The 17577-nt window shown below is 39.2% G+C and overlaps 2 protein-coding genes across 2 annotated transcripts; one reads left to right on the top strand and one right to left on the bottom strand.

Annotated features, from left to right (window-relative positions):
* Positions 1 to 1382: 1382 nt before the first annotated feature.
* On the bottom strand, positions 1383 to 12853 carry LOC128868877 (Golgi-specific brefeldin A-resistance guanine nucleotide exchange factor 1). The gene is made up of 10 exons (XM_054111436.1): positions 12428 to 12853; positions 12137 to 12335; positions 10697 to 11775; positions 9667 to 10638; positions 9381 to 9589; positions 9092 to 9318; positions 6881 to 8168; positions 5719 to 6818; positions 2752 to 2978; positions 1383 to 2676 (listed from the first exon to the last, which is right to left on the bottom strand). The coding sequence occupies exons 1-10, from the start codon at positions 12527 to 12529 to the stop codon at positions 1606 to 1608; spliced, it is 6474 nt and encodes a 2157-aa protein (XP_053967411.1). The 5' UTR covers positions 12530 to 12853; the 3' UTR covers positions 1383 to 1605.
* Positions 12854 to 13904: 1051 nt separating this feature from the next.
* Positions 13905 to 17440, top strand: LOC128868734 (protein HID1). Its single transcript, XM_054111173.1, has 2 exons — positions 13905 to 15454; positions 15510 to 17440. The coding sequence occupies exons 1-2, from the start codon at positions 14116 to 14118 to the stop codon at positions 16778 to 16780; spliced, it is 2610 nt and encodes an 869-aa protein (XP_053967148.1). The 5' UTR covers positions 13905 to 14115; the 3' UTR covers positions 16781 to 17440.
* Positions 17441 to 17577: the final 137 nt, after the last annotated feature.

The raw sequence follows: 17577 nt of genomic DNA, 5'->3' as shown, positions 1-17577 counted from the left end.
ATAACTCGCTGTTCTTGTGTTTGCTCCGACATAAACTGCCTTCTGTGCATAACGTAGGATTTATACCGAGGATCTTCATGGACAACCCGACGGATAAGACCCTCAGAAAAATTAAGCTCCCTCGCAAGAGCTCTCATTCATTTTGAAGTGTCCTCATGAACGATCGCTTGCACTTGTTGAATAAATTCTGCAGATTTGACAGTGTAAGAATGTTCCTCGTGTTTTTTGCGTTTTGCAACAGGTTTTGCATCGCCGCCTGATACTTCAAATTCACGGATTAATGAATGAATGGGCGCACTTAAGAAAATTAGAGGTTTCTAAATCGTGTGTGATTTGCATATATAGCGACGAAACTGCATGCCCGTTCATTTCTTGAGTTAAGTTGTAGTCCTGCATGTCTTATTTGAAAAAGAGAAAAAAGAAATATAATGATTTCGGGCAGTTATGGCCATATACATATATGTATGCATTTTCTCAAATACCGTACCGCATCCTTTAAAAAATAAGGTGTAAATAATATAAAAAATAAAAAAATAATTTAAGAGAAAATAAACAAACTTGTCAATAAGTGGTGTACTCGCTCTTTTGACGCTTTGACACTTTCTTTGCCACGTTCCCAAAGCATGTTGAGCTGCGGTATTAGTAATAAGTAGTCGTTGAACTGCCTCGCCTATATAGGGCGCATTCCAATCATCTGTTTTGCAATATTGAGGTTAGTTTCATTCAACCAAATCCTTGTGTTCATTAAGCACTCGATTTCTCATCCGATTTTGTTCTTTTTTATGTTATTTTAGGCCTAATTCGACACAGTTGCGAATTTAGAGCAACAAAGTTGCAAAACTATTAAATCAGCGTACAGTAAACTGTAATCGTTTTTTGTTTTTATACTTGTATTTATTTATATAATGAATGTATTTACAGTAAGTTTACACACAGACACAATAATAATAATAAATTATCGGTAGTATCCTGCAGACATACGCACATATGTTTTCCTCGCTTTAATTATTATTTTTTTTTATAATGGACAAAGAAAGCTTGCTGTTTCCATTTTCACTAAACATTTAACTAAAATAAAAACTTGCAATATTTCGTAGAAAAAATGTTGTTTTAAAACCAACGATTACGGAATGTAAAAACAAAAAATTCATTGCAGTTTAGGTGTAATATATATTTATAGGTGTGTAAAAATTTGATAAAACATATTGTTGCATGCGCAAGTGCCTCCCTTGCGTTCCCCGTGCTTTTAAAATGTTTACTTCTTATTTCTCCTTTATTCGTTATGCTTTTCTCATCTACTACCATACCCATTGTTTCTTCTTTTCTTAAGGAAGTTTTTAGAAAATACTCTTGAACGATAGGAAGAAATAATAAAACTTGCAACCGTTTCCAAAATTATAAATTTTTTAAAGTAAAATGTGTTGAATATGGGTTGAAACAAAATTCAACTCACACGTGCACATTCCCATACATCTGGCGCTCATTTTGCACACTACATTTTTGTGTACGTTTTTATACTTAGATATATTTGTATGTATATGTAATTCGTTATTTAATTTTAATTAACTACAGCCTCGGCTCGCAAAATTGCCTTTGCTACATGCCCTATGGCTGGCCATATAGCATTTCCGAGCCGGGCGGTATTGAGCTGGGATCTACGCTAGCATTGAAGTAACTCGCTGGAGAGGCGAAAACATTCGTCATCGTTGGTGGATGCGCCATCTCCGAATGTCCAGCGGGTGTCGCCAAATTGTAAGGATTAGTAATGTATTCCTGATATATATCCGTTTCACCACTTTGTTGTTGTAGTGTGGGATATTGCATTGAGGGTGACGACGAAAAGTTCTGTATAACGGCAGGATTCGGTTGTTGTTGTTGTTTCGCAGTTTGCATAGCAAGGTACTGACCACTGGCGTAGAAATGGTGTGGGGTGGTTATTGGCACATTATTGGCCGCCTTTGGGTCTACAGCCTGTTGCTGTTGTTGTTGTTGTGTTTTCTCCTGCACATCGACTGTTTGTGTGGTGGCGGAGTTGTGTCCTTCAAGCAAATGTTGATTGCATAAAGTGTGTTGTTGCTGCTGTTGTTGGTGGTGTTGTTGTTGTTGCTGCTGAAGTAATAGCTGCGAGTACTGCTTTTGTGCAGCAGCTTCCTGAGCAATGGTGTAATCTGGATATTGTTGCTGCTCATGATGTTGCCCTTGTGTTAACTCGGCATTTGCGCCAGCTACGGTAGGTGGCGTTTCCGGCAGCTCAATAGAGAATGAGTTACTGTTGTAAATGTTATTTTGCACACTATTTTTGACGGCCATGGGTTGTGGGTTCCACTGTGTTTGTGTTGGCAACGCGCTCTTTGTCTGATTATCAGTTTTTTGGCCGGCTACTAACGTATTTTCGGCCAACTGAGGTGTGTCATGAACTAAATCGGGTAAACTGGCTGGCGAACTGATAGCAGCCACAACTGGCGGAGGAGCAGATGTTGTAGCAACCGACACTATAGGCATCACACCAGCGGCTGTGGAAACGTCCGGTATGGGTTTCGCTACAATAGTAGGCACAGGACGCACTAACATTGGTGCATCACCCAAGAGCAGCAGCGGATTGGTGGTGATGGGCGAAGCGGCCAATGAGTGTCGCGGAGATGATGCCCCTAAATTGTAACGCTGCGCACTTGATAACTGTAAGTTGATAGATATTTTTGGTTAAGTTTAAGCAATTAATAAAAACACTACATATTTTTTTTCCATACTCACCAGCTCAGCAGAGTTGGGGCGTTGCGCGTAAGTCACTTCCACGGCACCATTCAACGTATTCGACGACTGTGCATCGGCTGGCAGTACCAGCGGCGCGGGTGGCAACAGCAATGGATGCATGTATGTTTGCGCTTCTGTTGGTGAGTTTGGACTTTCAGCTGGCACTGCTGGTGGTGGTGGTGGAGGCGATGTGGCATTGGTCACAGACATTACTTGAGCGCGATTATCTGGAAAATATTAAATTGGCAGAGGAGAGTATATGAGTGCTTGAGAAGTCTTAAAAACAGCTATAATAATTTAACAAATAAAGAGTAGCTAATGTAGGAAAAAAAAAGAAATAAAAAAAAAAAAAATTTAAAAAAATTAAAAACAAAATTTTTTTAAAAATTAAAAAAAATTAAAAAAAATGTTTATATTTAAAAAATATTAAAAAAATATTAAAAAAAAATTAAAACAAAATGTAAATAAAATAATATAAAATAAATTAAATTAAATGAAATAAAAAAAATCAAAAAATTAATAAAAAAATTTAGACATAGGTATTCGAAATTCAAAAAGCTAAGGGAACGTAATATTGCAAATCACGGGTGTTGAACAATTTGATTTTTGAGTAATTTTTCAAAAAACGGTAAAACAAATAATATTTTGTTTTTAATAAATTGGCAAAATTTTAAGGTCATCAAAATGAAAGTTGAATATATATATTAGCAAAGTCTGGTAATAAATAGGCACAATTAGATTGGAATTTAACATAACCTCAAAATATTTTTTGAGCAAACAAAATATCAAAACCATACAGATTTTAAGCCCAATTGGGATATAAACTCAAAATAGATTTTGAAAAAAATCAGCACACAAAATTTCAGTTCAATACAAATTCCAATCCAAAAAAAATTTTGTTCCGCCTTTAATACATGAAAAAAACATCTATTAGCAAAAATTCTGGAGCAAAAACTTCGAAGGAAATGATAAACCCAAAAAATTGTACCATAAGGGTACACCCGAAACATGAAATCTTCAAGGCATGTTCCCGTTTTTTGAGTGTTTTAAGTTTTTTGAACGGGTCACTGGCCCGAAAAGGAAGGAATAAACAAAACGCATGAAATCTTAAAACGAAGAAATGTATGTACTTTACTACCCTTAAAACTCTAATCACTACATCTAAAGTAAGAATATAAAAGTATCATTACGCTATGAGAGGAATGGCAACTGTTCCAAACAGAAATGTTTGCCTTTCTGAAAGTAGCAGAATGGATAATTGAGAGGAGATGGAGCGGAAAACAGATTGGAGTCTTTAGTAGTAGTCAGGCGGCTCTAAAGGATCTGGAGAAGGCAAAGCCACCTTCAAGTTTGTACAAGAATAAAAGAAGAAGCTTAATTCTGTTGCAAGATGGAATAAGTTTGTACTTATATGGGTTCCAGGATACTGCGGTGTTCAAAGGAATGAAATTGCCGATGAATTGGCCAACTGTGGATCAGTGGTTCTCCCACAGGGACCGGAGCCAATAATCGGAATCAGTTCTGCAGGAATCATGAAGTAGATCAGCGATTATGTATGCAGTTTACATAGAGAGAGATGGTCCGGTCTAGAACGCTGCACAACTGCAAAGTATTTTGTGACAAGCCCGGACAGAAAACTGTGGGACTGTCTTCTAAAACTTCGAAGAAAAGACGTTTGTTTGATGGTCGGTATTTATTAAAGGACAAAATCTATGGGGTAAACATATGACCACCATTGGAATCATTGAGGGTCCGATTTGCCTGTCTTGCTTAAAGGAGCACTGAACATTTTCTCTGTGAGTATCCCGCATTAGCTAGAGCAAGGCTGTGAATTTTGAGTTCCACTGTCATAAGAGCGTGTAAAATTCGTTCTCTCAAACTGGAGGATATTTGGCCACACACATCTTTGGCCACTCGGGAAAAATTATTGGAGCTCGGTTGGGATGTTTTGCCACATCCACCATATAGTACTGACCTTGCACCATCTGATTACTTTTTGTTTCGATCTTTACAAAACTCCTTGAATCGTAAAAATTTCAATAATAATGATAATGTCAAATCGTACCTGATTCAGTTTTTTGCTAATAAAAATCAGAAGTTTTATGAACGTGGGATTATGATGCTGAAAGATGGCAAAAGGTAATTGATCAAAATAGACAATGCATTACAGAATACAGTTATTTAGTTGCGTTAAAAAATTGTCGTTGATATTAAAAAAAAAAAATCCGCAATTACTTAGTTGTCAGGCCTTTTAGTCTGAGCGTTTTAGGAGTTACCAAATCTATTGGTGCTTCTTAGCTCGTCTTTTCGAATTTCAATTTCAAGATTATAAAAACACGCTGCTATTAATGAATTACGGTTTTTTTTCTAATTTTGAAAATATTCGGAGAGTATAACTTGTTTATATCTTTCACTAATTTTTGCTACGTGTTTCATCATTTCCGCCTTTTCATCATTTTCGTCATCACCGTCGCTATCTAGTTTCTAACCATAAAATAATCACATAATTAATTTTGCCGAGTAACAAATCAAAATTTTACATAACTTCAAATTTTTGCTAGTTTTATCTCTTTCAAGGGTAAAGTGACTAAATTCTGTTCTTATCGCTGATTGGTAACTTTTTAAAAATTAATCTAATTTTTTTATCAAAATATTTGTTATCTTCCTGATGAGCCGTGATTTCTGAACTATTCGAAAACCACCATTTTTCTAAATTTTCGTTGCCCTTGTTTGGTGGAAATTTTAAAATGTAAGCTCATTTGCTTGCCGAACGACATCCTTCACTTATCTATAAGAATCATGCCAATTATTTGGCAAAACATCTCTCAATGATTCCTTCATTCATTGAGGTGAAATTATATTTGGTAATTAAAAAAATACGTTGAATTAAAATCGACTCATTTTTATCACTCGACTTTCCTCAATACTCAATTTTCAATAGTACTCATAGACTCAAGTAAACCTTACCTTCGTCATGAAATAACTCTTCTTTGATATTCGGCAAAAATTCGCCAATGCGCCTCCAGGTCAACTCCCACAACGGTAGTTGGAGCGTGCCATCATCGTTGTGGAACACACGCACCGAATGCATCACTAGCAGCATGTTTTTCAGTATTTCCTGCATCTGCTCCGATAGCATGTCCGAACCTACTTTCATAAATCGTTCGATATAGTCCAGTATATCAACCCAAAGCTCATTGAATGCCGTTCCCAATTCTATCAACGGTGTTAGGTGGTGCAAAAACACCTTCGACATAATAGTGGCCGTGCGTATGCGAGACTCCTCTAACAACACAATGTCCAAATGCGCAACTGATGCACACTCAGGCAACAATTCGTTGAGTAATGGAAATAGTACTTGCTGGAAACACGACGCCCACTCAGCACCGGACAATGTCTGCAAATCGTGCACCAACAAAGCGCGCTGCTGCAAACAAGATATGGCATAGGTGCGCACTTCACGCCGTCGATCCATGGCCAAGCGTGCTATGCCCTGCAGCAGCGGGCACCAACCTTGCGCCCACAATGCTGAGCACTGGGGCACGGCGCACTCCTCTTCCGCCCACCAACGAAAGATCTGTGCCGTACGCGTATACAGCGTATACATGAGGTCAATCAATTGTATAGAGAGCGTTTCGTAGCGCTGACGCAAATCCTCTTCCTTAGCATCGCCCCCACGTTGATCTTGCCCATAATAATCACCACCAGCACTCGCTTTGTGTTGACCGTCGCGTTCGGTGCGCTTACCAGCTGCTCTACGGCGTTGCGCAGCAACATTAGCAGCGACTGTTGTGGACTTTGACGCTAACTCAGCTTCGAACTTGCGACGCTGTGCGATGCCTCCGTCGCGGCAACACTCCACGAATGTGCGTATGCAACGCACACACGACTCGAAATTGTAGGGTGTGATATGGGCAACGTTACGCACAATAAACGCCAGCGAGTCCCAGCACTTCAAGAGCGCAATGGGCGAGTGTTCGTCCAGCTTGCAATTGTAGATGAGAGGCGAAGGCTTCGCTGCGGATGTGGGTGCGGGTACAGTGGCAGCGGCCGGTGGCGATTGTGGCCTGTAAAATTGTGTATGCATTAGTACATCGTAAAAAGTAAAGTGACATTCAAATTAAGTTACCGTGATTGCGTTGACAAATCGCTATCTTTGTTCACTAAAATCCAATTCTCGGCGGTTGGACTTGACGGATACGGACTGTTCATGTTCGAATGTGTTTGCTGTTGCTGCTTTTGCTGCTGTGCTTGCTGTTGTGACTTCACACTAATTTCTGTGTCCGATATGTAGCCGCGATCAGGCAAACCTGAGTCCTCCTCGCTGCTCAGCGTGCCCTCCGAATTCGCGCCTCCAGTTAACTCCAACGGCAGCTGTGGCAAAAAGGTATCGACAATTTCTGGTGGCACTGCGCCAGCACCCACGCATTCCAATATGGTGAAAATTATTTGCCAATCCTGTTCGGAGTGTATATTTTGTGCTGAAGTCTTCAGCAGCTCATAAACACCGGTAGAAATTTGGCGCGAAATACGCAAGATAACAGGCGATTTTAGCGTTAGAAGCATCTTGAGTGATTGAAGCACAATGGGACACAGCTCCTCGTTGCGCATCAAGTATATGGCCAACTTCAGTATGGCCACAGTGCTGCGATTGAGCAGGTATTCATAGTCGTAGGTGGTGGCACCTATCAGCAGCAGATAGATGCGATCACGCACATCCGGCCACAAATGCACCATGCGATCGCGATTTTGTATGACAATTTTCACCAGTAACTCCATCCAGAAAACAACCACGTCTTCGGTATAGAGCACACCTTCTTCAAATTTATGCGCTGTTGGCGGTTTAATTAGCGTTAAAATATTCCGAAGCAACTCTTGTAGTGACTCCAGCTGCACAAACTTCGATTCTTGTATCATCTGATCCAATTGGCACTCTTTTATGCATTTCTTTCCCATCTTTATGAACTCTTGTTCTTCGTAGGTGGGCTCACGTTGGCCCTCCGAAGAGAGATACGAATAAAGACTAGAGAACAGACCTGCCTCTTGCTTCTGACTGGGTTTCTCCAGTTTTAATTGCGTTTTTCCGCTTTCCTCACAGAAATCCTCAACCTCAATCAATGATTTTGGTAGCAATTTCAAGCGGAACAATTGCAGGAATAATTCTAGGATATGCTTCCAGCCTTCACGCAAGCAATCGCCATAATCGTGCACCAGAGCGAAGACAGTGCGCATTGCGGCCTGTGCCTTTGCATTGAAACCGAAATTAACAGATTGTGTGAGTTCGTTGTTGGACACGGTAGGTGCCTCCGGCTGGGACAGATTGGAAAGGGTGGTGAATTTACAGAGTGTTAGAATGAGAGCATCGAAATTGGCATGCAAATTGTAGTGAGCAGCTATACCAGCGCATTTGGCGAAGCCTGCAAACGACACGAACGAGATTAGTGATGAATTTTTAAAGGTACAGTCAACGCCTAAAGAAAGTGTGGACCATGTATTGATAAGTTTTAACTATTTATTATTTACTTTTTAATTTCAAGTATTCTTTTTTTAAAAAAACACAGTTCATACTACAACAAAAACCATATACATAAAGCAAAGGTTCAAACTTTGTACAAAATTTGGTAGAATTCGGCAAAATTTCATCAAAATTTCAAAATTTTTGCTCAGAATTTCTGAAAACATTTCGGGAGTGCAACTTTATAGCTGGGGTACGGTACACTAGACAGGGTTAGATTACTGGCGCGACAGCCCTTGGTCGGGAAAAACTCGAGTCATTCCAATAACGTAGAACCGGCTGCCATGAGAATGGACTTTCATTAAATTTTGGTATGGTAAAGGGCAAATTTCAAGGAAGTCAAAAATTGCACTGCTTTTGAGAATTTTTTCCAGCCGCGGTCTCATGCATTTTCTCCATTTAACGCCTACCCCATTTTTTTATATTATGGAAGAAAACTTACACTTTGTTAAAATGATCTATAAAACCGCATATCTGAAATTTGTCTAAAAATTCTGAGTAAAAAGTTTGAAATTTTGATGAAATTTTGCGGAATTTTTACTCATTTTATACAAAGTACAAAACTTCGCTTTGATTCTTGTTGTAGTATGAACTATATTAAAAATAAATTGAAATTACGAAATAAATAAATTTATAGTCAAAACTTATCAATATGTGGTGTAAACTTTCTTTTGACTACGCCCGTATATGGAATAACGTCTTATTTCACAAAACCGGCTTAAATTTTTTTTCAATTTACTTCTGTATACTTATCTCAAAAATGAATTCTTTTTTTACTGTGACACTTTTTCAACAAACAAGCTATATGTATATAAACGCACTCACCACACAGTATACGCTGATAGCCATTCTCACTGCTCTTGTCGAACATAAAGCTTAGTGCACTTAACGAAGCGCCCCACAGTAAATTGAAGACCTCCAAATCGTACGCAGAGTCTTGCACGTATTTAAATAAGCCGTCTGAGCCACAACCGCGCCGCAAAAGCACCTTCCACAAGTAATTCTCTCGCACCAAACCTGTTTGCTCAGCTGGCATAATAATTTCTTCATTTCTGTGTGATTCACATGCATCAGTTAAGTTTTAATAAATAAAGTAAACTGCTGCAATACTCACTTGACCGCATTGAAAACGCTCGAAAGCATCTCCTCATCGAAATTGACTCCACCATTCAAACCTCGCAAGTTCTTCAGGAAGTCCTCCTGTGTCATAGGCACATTTAGACGCTTTGCATTCAAATTATGCTGATCCATATTCAACATTATAATGGCATAGGCCAAACTGAAAGCTGCATCGCTATTGGCAAATGGTTCGTTATTTTGTTTCTGCAAAGAAATTCAATGAAAATCAACCAACAAAATGTGTTGGCGCAACACAGCGGCCAGCCAGAGAGGTTACTCACGTGCCAGTGATCGGCGAAATGTTCAAGCACAAGGAAAATTAGCGGCGCTTCGCCCGGCAAACGAAACGTTTCCAAATACAAACGCAAGGCTTGATCCACTCTCAGGCCAGAGAAATCAAATGAGTCAACGAAATTTATGAGAATCTTCGAATCGACATTCTTCTTCTTCGATATGTACTCGCCAATCATTTTCTTATCTAGTCCGGGATTTTCGCGCAAAAACAAAGCCACTTGCATGGGATCGAGTTGCGCGCTCAATATGCCATGTTCTTGCAAGTATTGTATGCCCTTATCCGGCCGTTGATTGAACAGCTCCGTGCCCTGTGTCAGCACACGCTTCTTCTCCTTCACACTAGCTAGGAACTCGCGCGTTAGCCCTGTGTTAGGTATACCACCAGCGCCTAGGCGCATACGCGATGAGCTATTAATAAATTTGGAAATGTTCTCCACAACCGATTTGTTGTCATCGTTGTTGCCATCAATTATGATGCCCTCTAATTCGGAGTTGTGACGTGAATGGCGACTAGATGAGGACACGCCTGCATATGAATTAGTATCATCCTTACTAATATTCTTTGATGCAACACAATTTTGTTCAATACTCTCGATGATTGAAGTCAGCGTCTCCAGTGAGATAATGTGTGTGCTATAAAGCGCATTCGTAGCGGAGAGTGTATATTTGGAGAGTAAATTGACAAGTCCCTCGAGAAGGTCAGTGCAGTATAAATCGCAGTCATAATTGATGTACAGTTCTGAGACGAAACCAGGTATTCGCCACAACTGCAGTAAATTATCCAAGGCGAGCTCACGCATTTCATAAGGTGTTTTAGGACTATCGCTTGATATAATCTCCGATAGTTTCTTGAGGTAGGCTTCCAATTGGAATTTCAAATGACCGCGCAATGATTCGAACAACAGAAAGCAAAGTTGTAAATCAGCGGCAAAAATTGTTAAACGCTCTGAGTTCATCAACTAAAAGGAAAAAGAAAATTAGTAATCCTTTCATATTTGCCGCCGATTATTCACTTACTGCAAACAAATTTCTGCACAAATCATCTTTAACCAACTCCAGCAGCGTATCGTATTTGCCAATGTTATCTGCGCCCACCTTGAAGGCCACTGTGAGCAAACTCAAACCCATATGAATCATGGTGTCCGTATTCTGTTTGTCTAATGGATTGCACAGTAGTATCAGAAATCGGAACAACTCCTGTATGCATGGTAGGCCATAGGGCAGCAAAGATCCGACGCCTTCCGAGCCATCCAACGAGTTTTGTTGTGTGAAACGCACACCCACCGAATTGATGTACTCACTACTTCCACCACTATTGCTCTGTAACACGTTTTCCTCGCTATCTACCCCAGTTGTTGCTAAGATGGCGCCGCCATCGATTGATTGCTGCTCTGCAACAATTAACGGTTGCGTTTGCGCGCCACCTTCCGTGCCGTCGGCATTCTCCCCACAATGTTCTACATATATTGCAGGCTCTGCTGGACCTTCAACATCTACAGTTCCCTGCCCTGTGGTGGGCGTATGCGTAATTTTTCCCTGCATATCGAGTATATTGCCTGCCGGCGTTGCAGGTGTAGTGGCCAAGGGTGCCGCTTTTACGTGTGGCACCTGCAAATGTGGGCTCTGCGGATCCACTGCAGCTGTTGCTGATAACTTACGCTGAATTTCTGATTTTGCCACCGATGCTTGCCCTCCTTTCGGTGGCTTTTTTCGCTGTTTGGTTTTGCTCTGATCCATAGCGGTAGCTATCATTTGGAATTTACGTAAAACATTTGCTGCATTACGATCTTCGGAGAATTGAGGCAGGCGCATGAAGAGAAGCCATACCATATCCTTGAGCGCTTTTTTGGCATAACGACGCAACAGCTCATTGAGGCGCGGTTCAAAGCAAATTTTAAAGCAACTGAGCATTACTTCACAAACCGCTTCGTTACTTAGTACTGAACCCTCGGGCGAACGCATAAGTGTGTGCAGAACTTCGACCACGCAAAAGAGGGTGACGCCGTCTGATGACTGATCGGTGCCCATGAAACGAGCATGCGTGACAGCATCGACGACATTTTCAACAGTGACGGCGAGGTTGGGTGAGGTAGGATCTATAGGAATTAAAAAATAATTTGTCTATAATTGAACATAATACAAAATTTAAAGGAATTGAAATTCGTGATTTTTTAGTAGGTAATTTATTTCGTTATTTATTATTCGATGGCACTCGAAATTAAATTTAAAAAGGGATTCTAAAAACGGCATAAAACATTTCAGAAAAATTTTGGAGAAATTTGGCTAAAACCATATTCCCTAATCGGATATAAAACCCGGTCGCATATTTACCGCACAAGTGACCGCCTCGGTAACGAGTAATGTTGTTTTTGTTTACTAATTTGTTCATTTTTTTACTATTTTACTGCCAGCTCTGTAAAATTTTGCACTTGATAAACCATTATTTTCCAAATTTACCTATTAATCCTGAAGATAGAAATTCATTAATCGCCTCCAGCGCTAGACTAGTGACCGCACCCGTCGTCTCATCGGTACGTATTACCTCCAAGAAGGGCGCCAAAAATATATTAGGCTCTATTAATCTTAAATCCTCTACGCTCCTTAAAATCTCTTTAAGATTAACGAACATTTTCATCAAACTATCCTTCTCCTCGTCCTGCATAAAGAAAATAAATAAAATTCCAACACATTAACCACAACATATGTTCCAGATAAATGATTTGTACATATATATTTCATCAAACTTACCACGTAAGCGGATGAGTTCCATCGCGAGCCACGCCGCATCGCTGTCATCAGCGTGGACATTTGCTCGCGCACAACAAAGATTCCATTACCAGGTAATGTCATTTTTATAGATTTTATTCCGTTGCGTCTGTATTAAATTTTCCTTCTGTGCTACGGAAGTAACCGCAGCAGAAGCACAAACACACACACACACACCTCTTCTAGCACTGCAACCAGTGAACAAATGAATCTCTTTATTGCAAATTATTTCCGTTGCCTCACACTTCACTGCAATTGACACTTTATTTATTCCACATCATTATGAATGCCTAGACAAATTTATTTTGAAAATGCACAATTTTTCCACGCAACCAAGACAATTTTTACTCGATAGACAATAAGTGATGACGTTTCGTTAATAGGATTGAGTTGACAGCTGTTTATTGATGTGTTCTAGTTGAAATGGTAATACCGTATAGAAAAAACTTACTCACCTCGAGCAGCAATGCCGATACTACCATTGAGCTACGAATAGAAATTGTTAGCGAGATTTACATTAACTGACTTCCAAAAATTGCATATGCCCAAAGTCGAATATTACATAACACCAAAATAAGAAATGTTGGCAGCGTATACAGTGTCCGAATAGTTATAAAAACACTTAACTGTAGTAATCGGCGCAAAACTAACAAAGTTGACGCTTTATTTGATTTTGGTCGCTTTTGGTGTTTTAAAAATCTAAATTTCCGAAAAGTGGTGTTCATTATGTTGAATTTTCATACAGTATGCATGCCCAAACGCAGCTTCTTTTTATTACAATATATATTAATGAACCTAACTTATCAAAATTCTTATCTTCGAATTATCTATACTTTAGACCGGTTTTTCACAAAATATGCTCAGATGAAAGTGGATACGCCATATTTTAGCAGAGGTAAAAATGTGTGCGTTGCTGTGTGGTTTCACATGAACTTCACAGAATTGCAACTAAAACTACTACCGGTTTATTCTATTTCAAAAGATCTACATTAACGTTAAAAGTTTTTGCTGTAAACCAAAGGGTTACCATTGAATTATTCTTATAACAACTATCGATTTTGCGCGGAGAAGTAAGAGGTGATTTTGTTGTTCTGTTAAGGAACATACGAATAAAAAGATTATCAATTCTGAAAGATCTCTCTAAAACCGTGGTCATTTAGGTACACTTTTTTTGCTTCAACTGCGCGAATATTCCTTTGGTGTCGATCCGTTACTCATTGTTTTAATTATTAATTAGAGGGAAGTAACTGATGAATGAAAAACAAATTAGCCTTGCTTATTCCGGCAAACTCTGTTCAGTATGAACTCCTATTATTATCTAGATTCGGTAAAAGGGAAAAAAATTCTGATTTTTTCGAATCTCAAAAGTAAAAAGACTCATTCAAACAATAACAAAATTGTCACCAGCCTTTGTATTTTTCACCACATTTCCTTGCATCTACAATCTGGCAGTACCCTAAAAATGATAGATGAAAGTAAAATCCCTTTTTTCTACGTTGGTGTTTTTCGATGATCTGAAAAAATAATCGTGTGAAAAGTTAAAATATTGCTAAAATATAGTTGTTCATAACAGAATTGGCCCATTTCACATACAGACCAGTATTTTCCTGGCCATACGTTAATAATTCTGTGCTGTAATTAAGTTAAAAAGCGGTTTTTGGATACGCAATATGGGAAATTCCGACTCAAAATTGAACTTCCGCAAAGCCATCGTACAACTCACCCAGAAGAACCAGAAAATTGATGACACCGACGATCAATTTTGGGATCAGTTTTGGTATGGGCATCAAACGTCACTAGAAGATGTTTTCGCTTTAGTCACATCAGCAGAAATACGTAATATACGTAATGATAATCCGGCAAATTTGGCGACGTTGTGTTACAAGGCTGTCGAGAAGTTGGCACTGGCCGTGGATAACAGTTGTCGCACACATGTGGAACAGCAGTGTGTGTTGAATTGTGTGCGTCTATTGATTCGAATATTGCCGTACATATTCGAAGATGAAAAATGGCGAGAGTTTTTCTGGAGTAGTTTGCCTACACGCAATACACTCACGTCTGCTAATGCAGCTGATATTCTACGTGAAAATTCGCCACGACATCCAGGCCCACAACCTGTACCGTTAGCACAATCATTGATAAATGCACTCTGTGATTTATTATTTTGCCCTGATTTCACGGTGACAGCAACGCGCCGTGCGGGGCCCGACAAAGCGGAGGAATTAGCTAATATCGATAGCTGTGAATACATCTGGGAGGCGGGTGTTGGTTTCGCGCATTCACCACCAAAAAATACCAATATGGAAAAGCGGCGTGCAGAAATTTTAAAGCTCTTGCTTACTTGCTTTTCGGAAACCATCTACAGTTTAACAGATGAGCCTAATAGGTGGATAGCTTACTTTACCTCGGCTGATAATCGTCATGCGTTGCCTCTATTCACCTCGCTTTTGAATACAGTGTGTGCGTATGATCCAGTGGGCTTGGGCGTACCTTACAACCATCTGCTATTTGCAGACACCACCGAACCGCTTGTAGAGGCTTGCCTGCAGATGCTAATAGTAACATTAGATCACGATATGATTATGCACCAACAACAGCAATTAGAGTTGCAACGACAAGTGCAAGGCCGTGCTGCATCATCTGCTGCACCGACGGTCAACTCGTACGATGATGGTTTCGGAGATAATTTGTTTATCAATTATCTTTCACGTGTGCACCGTGACGAAGACTTTCATTTCATTCTGAAGGGTATAACACGTTTGCTGAACAATCCACTTCTTCAAAATTACTTACCAAATTCGACGAAACGCCTACATTGTCATCAAGAGTTGCTTATACTATTCTGGAAAGTATGCGATTTCAATAAGAAGTTTCTGTATTTTGTGCTGAAAAGCTCTGATGTTTTGGATATTCTAATACCAATACTATACCATTTAAACTACTCGCGCGCGGATCAATCGCGAGTGGGGCTCATGCATATTGGAGTGTTCATACTCCTGCTACTGTCAGGTATTTAAATTTATTTAATCTGTATAATAAATCAAATATTAATCATCTATTTCAGGCGAGCGCAATTTTGGTGTGCGTTTGAATAAACCGTATACCGCTACGGTACCCATGGATATACCAGTTTTTACGGGCACCCACGCTGATCTACTCATAACTGTTTTCCATAAGATCATAGCTACTGGTCACCAACGTCTACAACCGCTCTTTGACTGTCTACTCACTATACTGGTGAATGTATCTCCTTATCTAAAGACACTGTCAATGGTGGCCAGTGTAAAGCTTTTGCATTTGCTAGAGGCCTTTAGCACACCTTGGTTTCTGCTGTCGGCGCCTAATAATCATCACTTGGTTTTCTTTTTACTTGAAATTTTCAATAACATTATACAGTACCAGTTCGATGGCAATTCTAACTTGGTATATACAATCATCCGCAAACGACACGTATTTCACGCAATGGCAAATCTGCCCTCGGACATGGCTGGCATCGCGAAATGTTTAAGTGGGCGTAAAGTTGGTAAATTTAATATACCACCCGTGCCCCACTCGAATGCAGCGCATATCTCTGCTTTAAGCGGTCGTCAATTGGATGCTGATATTGAGGATGAGGAGTGTGAATCTGAAACGGAATCGCAAGATAAACAAAGTGAAACACAAGAGGAAAGTGCAATGCCAGCAATGCCTGCCGAGCCGGGTACATTGAAGACATCGCTATTGGAAACGCCTGCCATTAACCAAATGACGGAACGCGAAGCCGCACATCCTAGCACCGAAGACTCGCAAACTCCCACCATTGATGGAACCTCAGACATTTCTCAATTTGAGCAGATTAATCTCACACCAACTAGTCCAAATCGGCACGATATATCGCGTCGTAGCAATACTTCGCTCAATTCAACCGAAGGTAATTCTATACCGAAAGAGAATCAGTCTCGCCTCTCCGTTGCAACACGTGGCAGTATACGTATGGTGCCGAATGCGTCGGTTGATCATTGGACTCCAACACCAGAATGGATCGTATCCTGGCGTTCGAAATTGCCCTTGCAAACCATTATGCGACTATTGCAGGTGCTTGTGCCACAAGTGGAGAAGATATGTATTGATAAGGGTTTGACAGATGAGTCGGAAATATTGAAATTTCTACAACACGGCACACTGGTGGGCTTACTGCCAGTTCCACATCCCATACTTATACGAAAGTATCAGGCGAATGCTGGCACAACCGCCTGGTTTCGAACCTACATTTGGGGTGTGATATACCTACGTAATGTAGGTCCCTCTATATGGTATGATACGGATGTGAAACTTTTCGAGATTCAGCGAGTCTAAATTGGCACTGATGGTCAATCTTAGTAAGTGTCTACAACTAACTAGGGTGCAATTGGGATAACTATAGACATTTTTGTTATTTATATTTTTATCACATACATAAGTTTGCATTCCAAAAATGGTTTGAAGTCAAAGGCGACTGTAGTAATTATAATTTATTAGCATTTTAAGTATACAATGCCTGAGATTTTGACATTTGAATTTTGCAATTTATAAACTTATTTTGAAGCTTTATAGTGTTTAATTTTAGGAGTATCCAAGAGTTTTAGCTTTTGCTTTTAATTGTTTAGTAGCTACTGTTTGTAAATAAAATAAAATGACAATTCCTTTAAAGTTGTAAGTGTATTGGTTAAACAAATAATCAAAAATTATTAATATCAGCTAGAGATATATGTATGTGCTTTTAATTTATTTCTGTTCCCGTAAGTTATTAATTACAGTTAAACGTATCAATTAATGAAAACGAAAGTTATGTTAGAAAATCTTACTTATATAATATTAATAAAAAGAATTTATGCTAAAAATATGTAAACGTAACCTAAACTATGAAGTACCCTACTAAATATTATATAAACATGGGTTCACGTATACAAATTATACCAACCTACATGCAAATGGAAGTTCTTATATGAAATAAAATTCTGCTAAATAAAAAAAAATGTATTATTATTATTATTTATAGGGGATATATACAATATAACCCTAACTAAAAAAATTTAATTATTATCTAAAAATTTTAATTATTCAAGGTTCTAAAAAAGTGTAAAAATTTGCTTCCGTCATTTTTTTTTTGTTTT

This window comes from Anastrepha ludens, chromosome 6, assembly GCF_028408465.1.
Source record: "Anastrepha ludens isolate Willacy chromosome 6, idAnaLude1.1, whole genome shotgun sequence".
Classification (NCBI taxonomy): Eukaryota; Metazoa; Arthropoda; class Insecta; order Diptera; family Tephritidae; genus Anastrepha; species Anastrepha ludens.
Note: the sequence above shows the minus strand (reverse complement) of the source record. Positions and strands in the feature narration are given on the sequence as shown.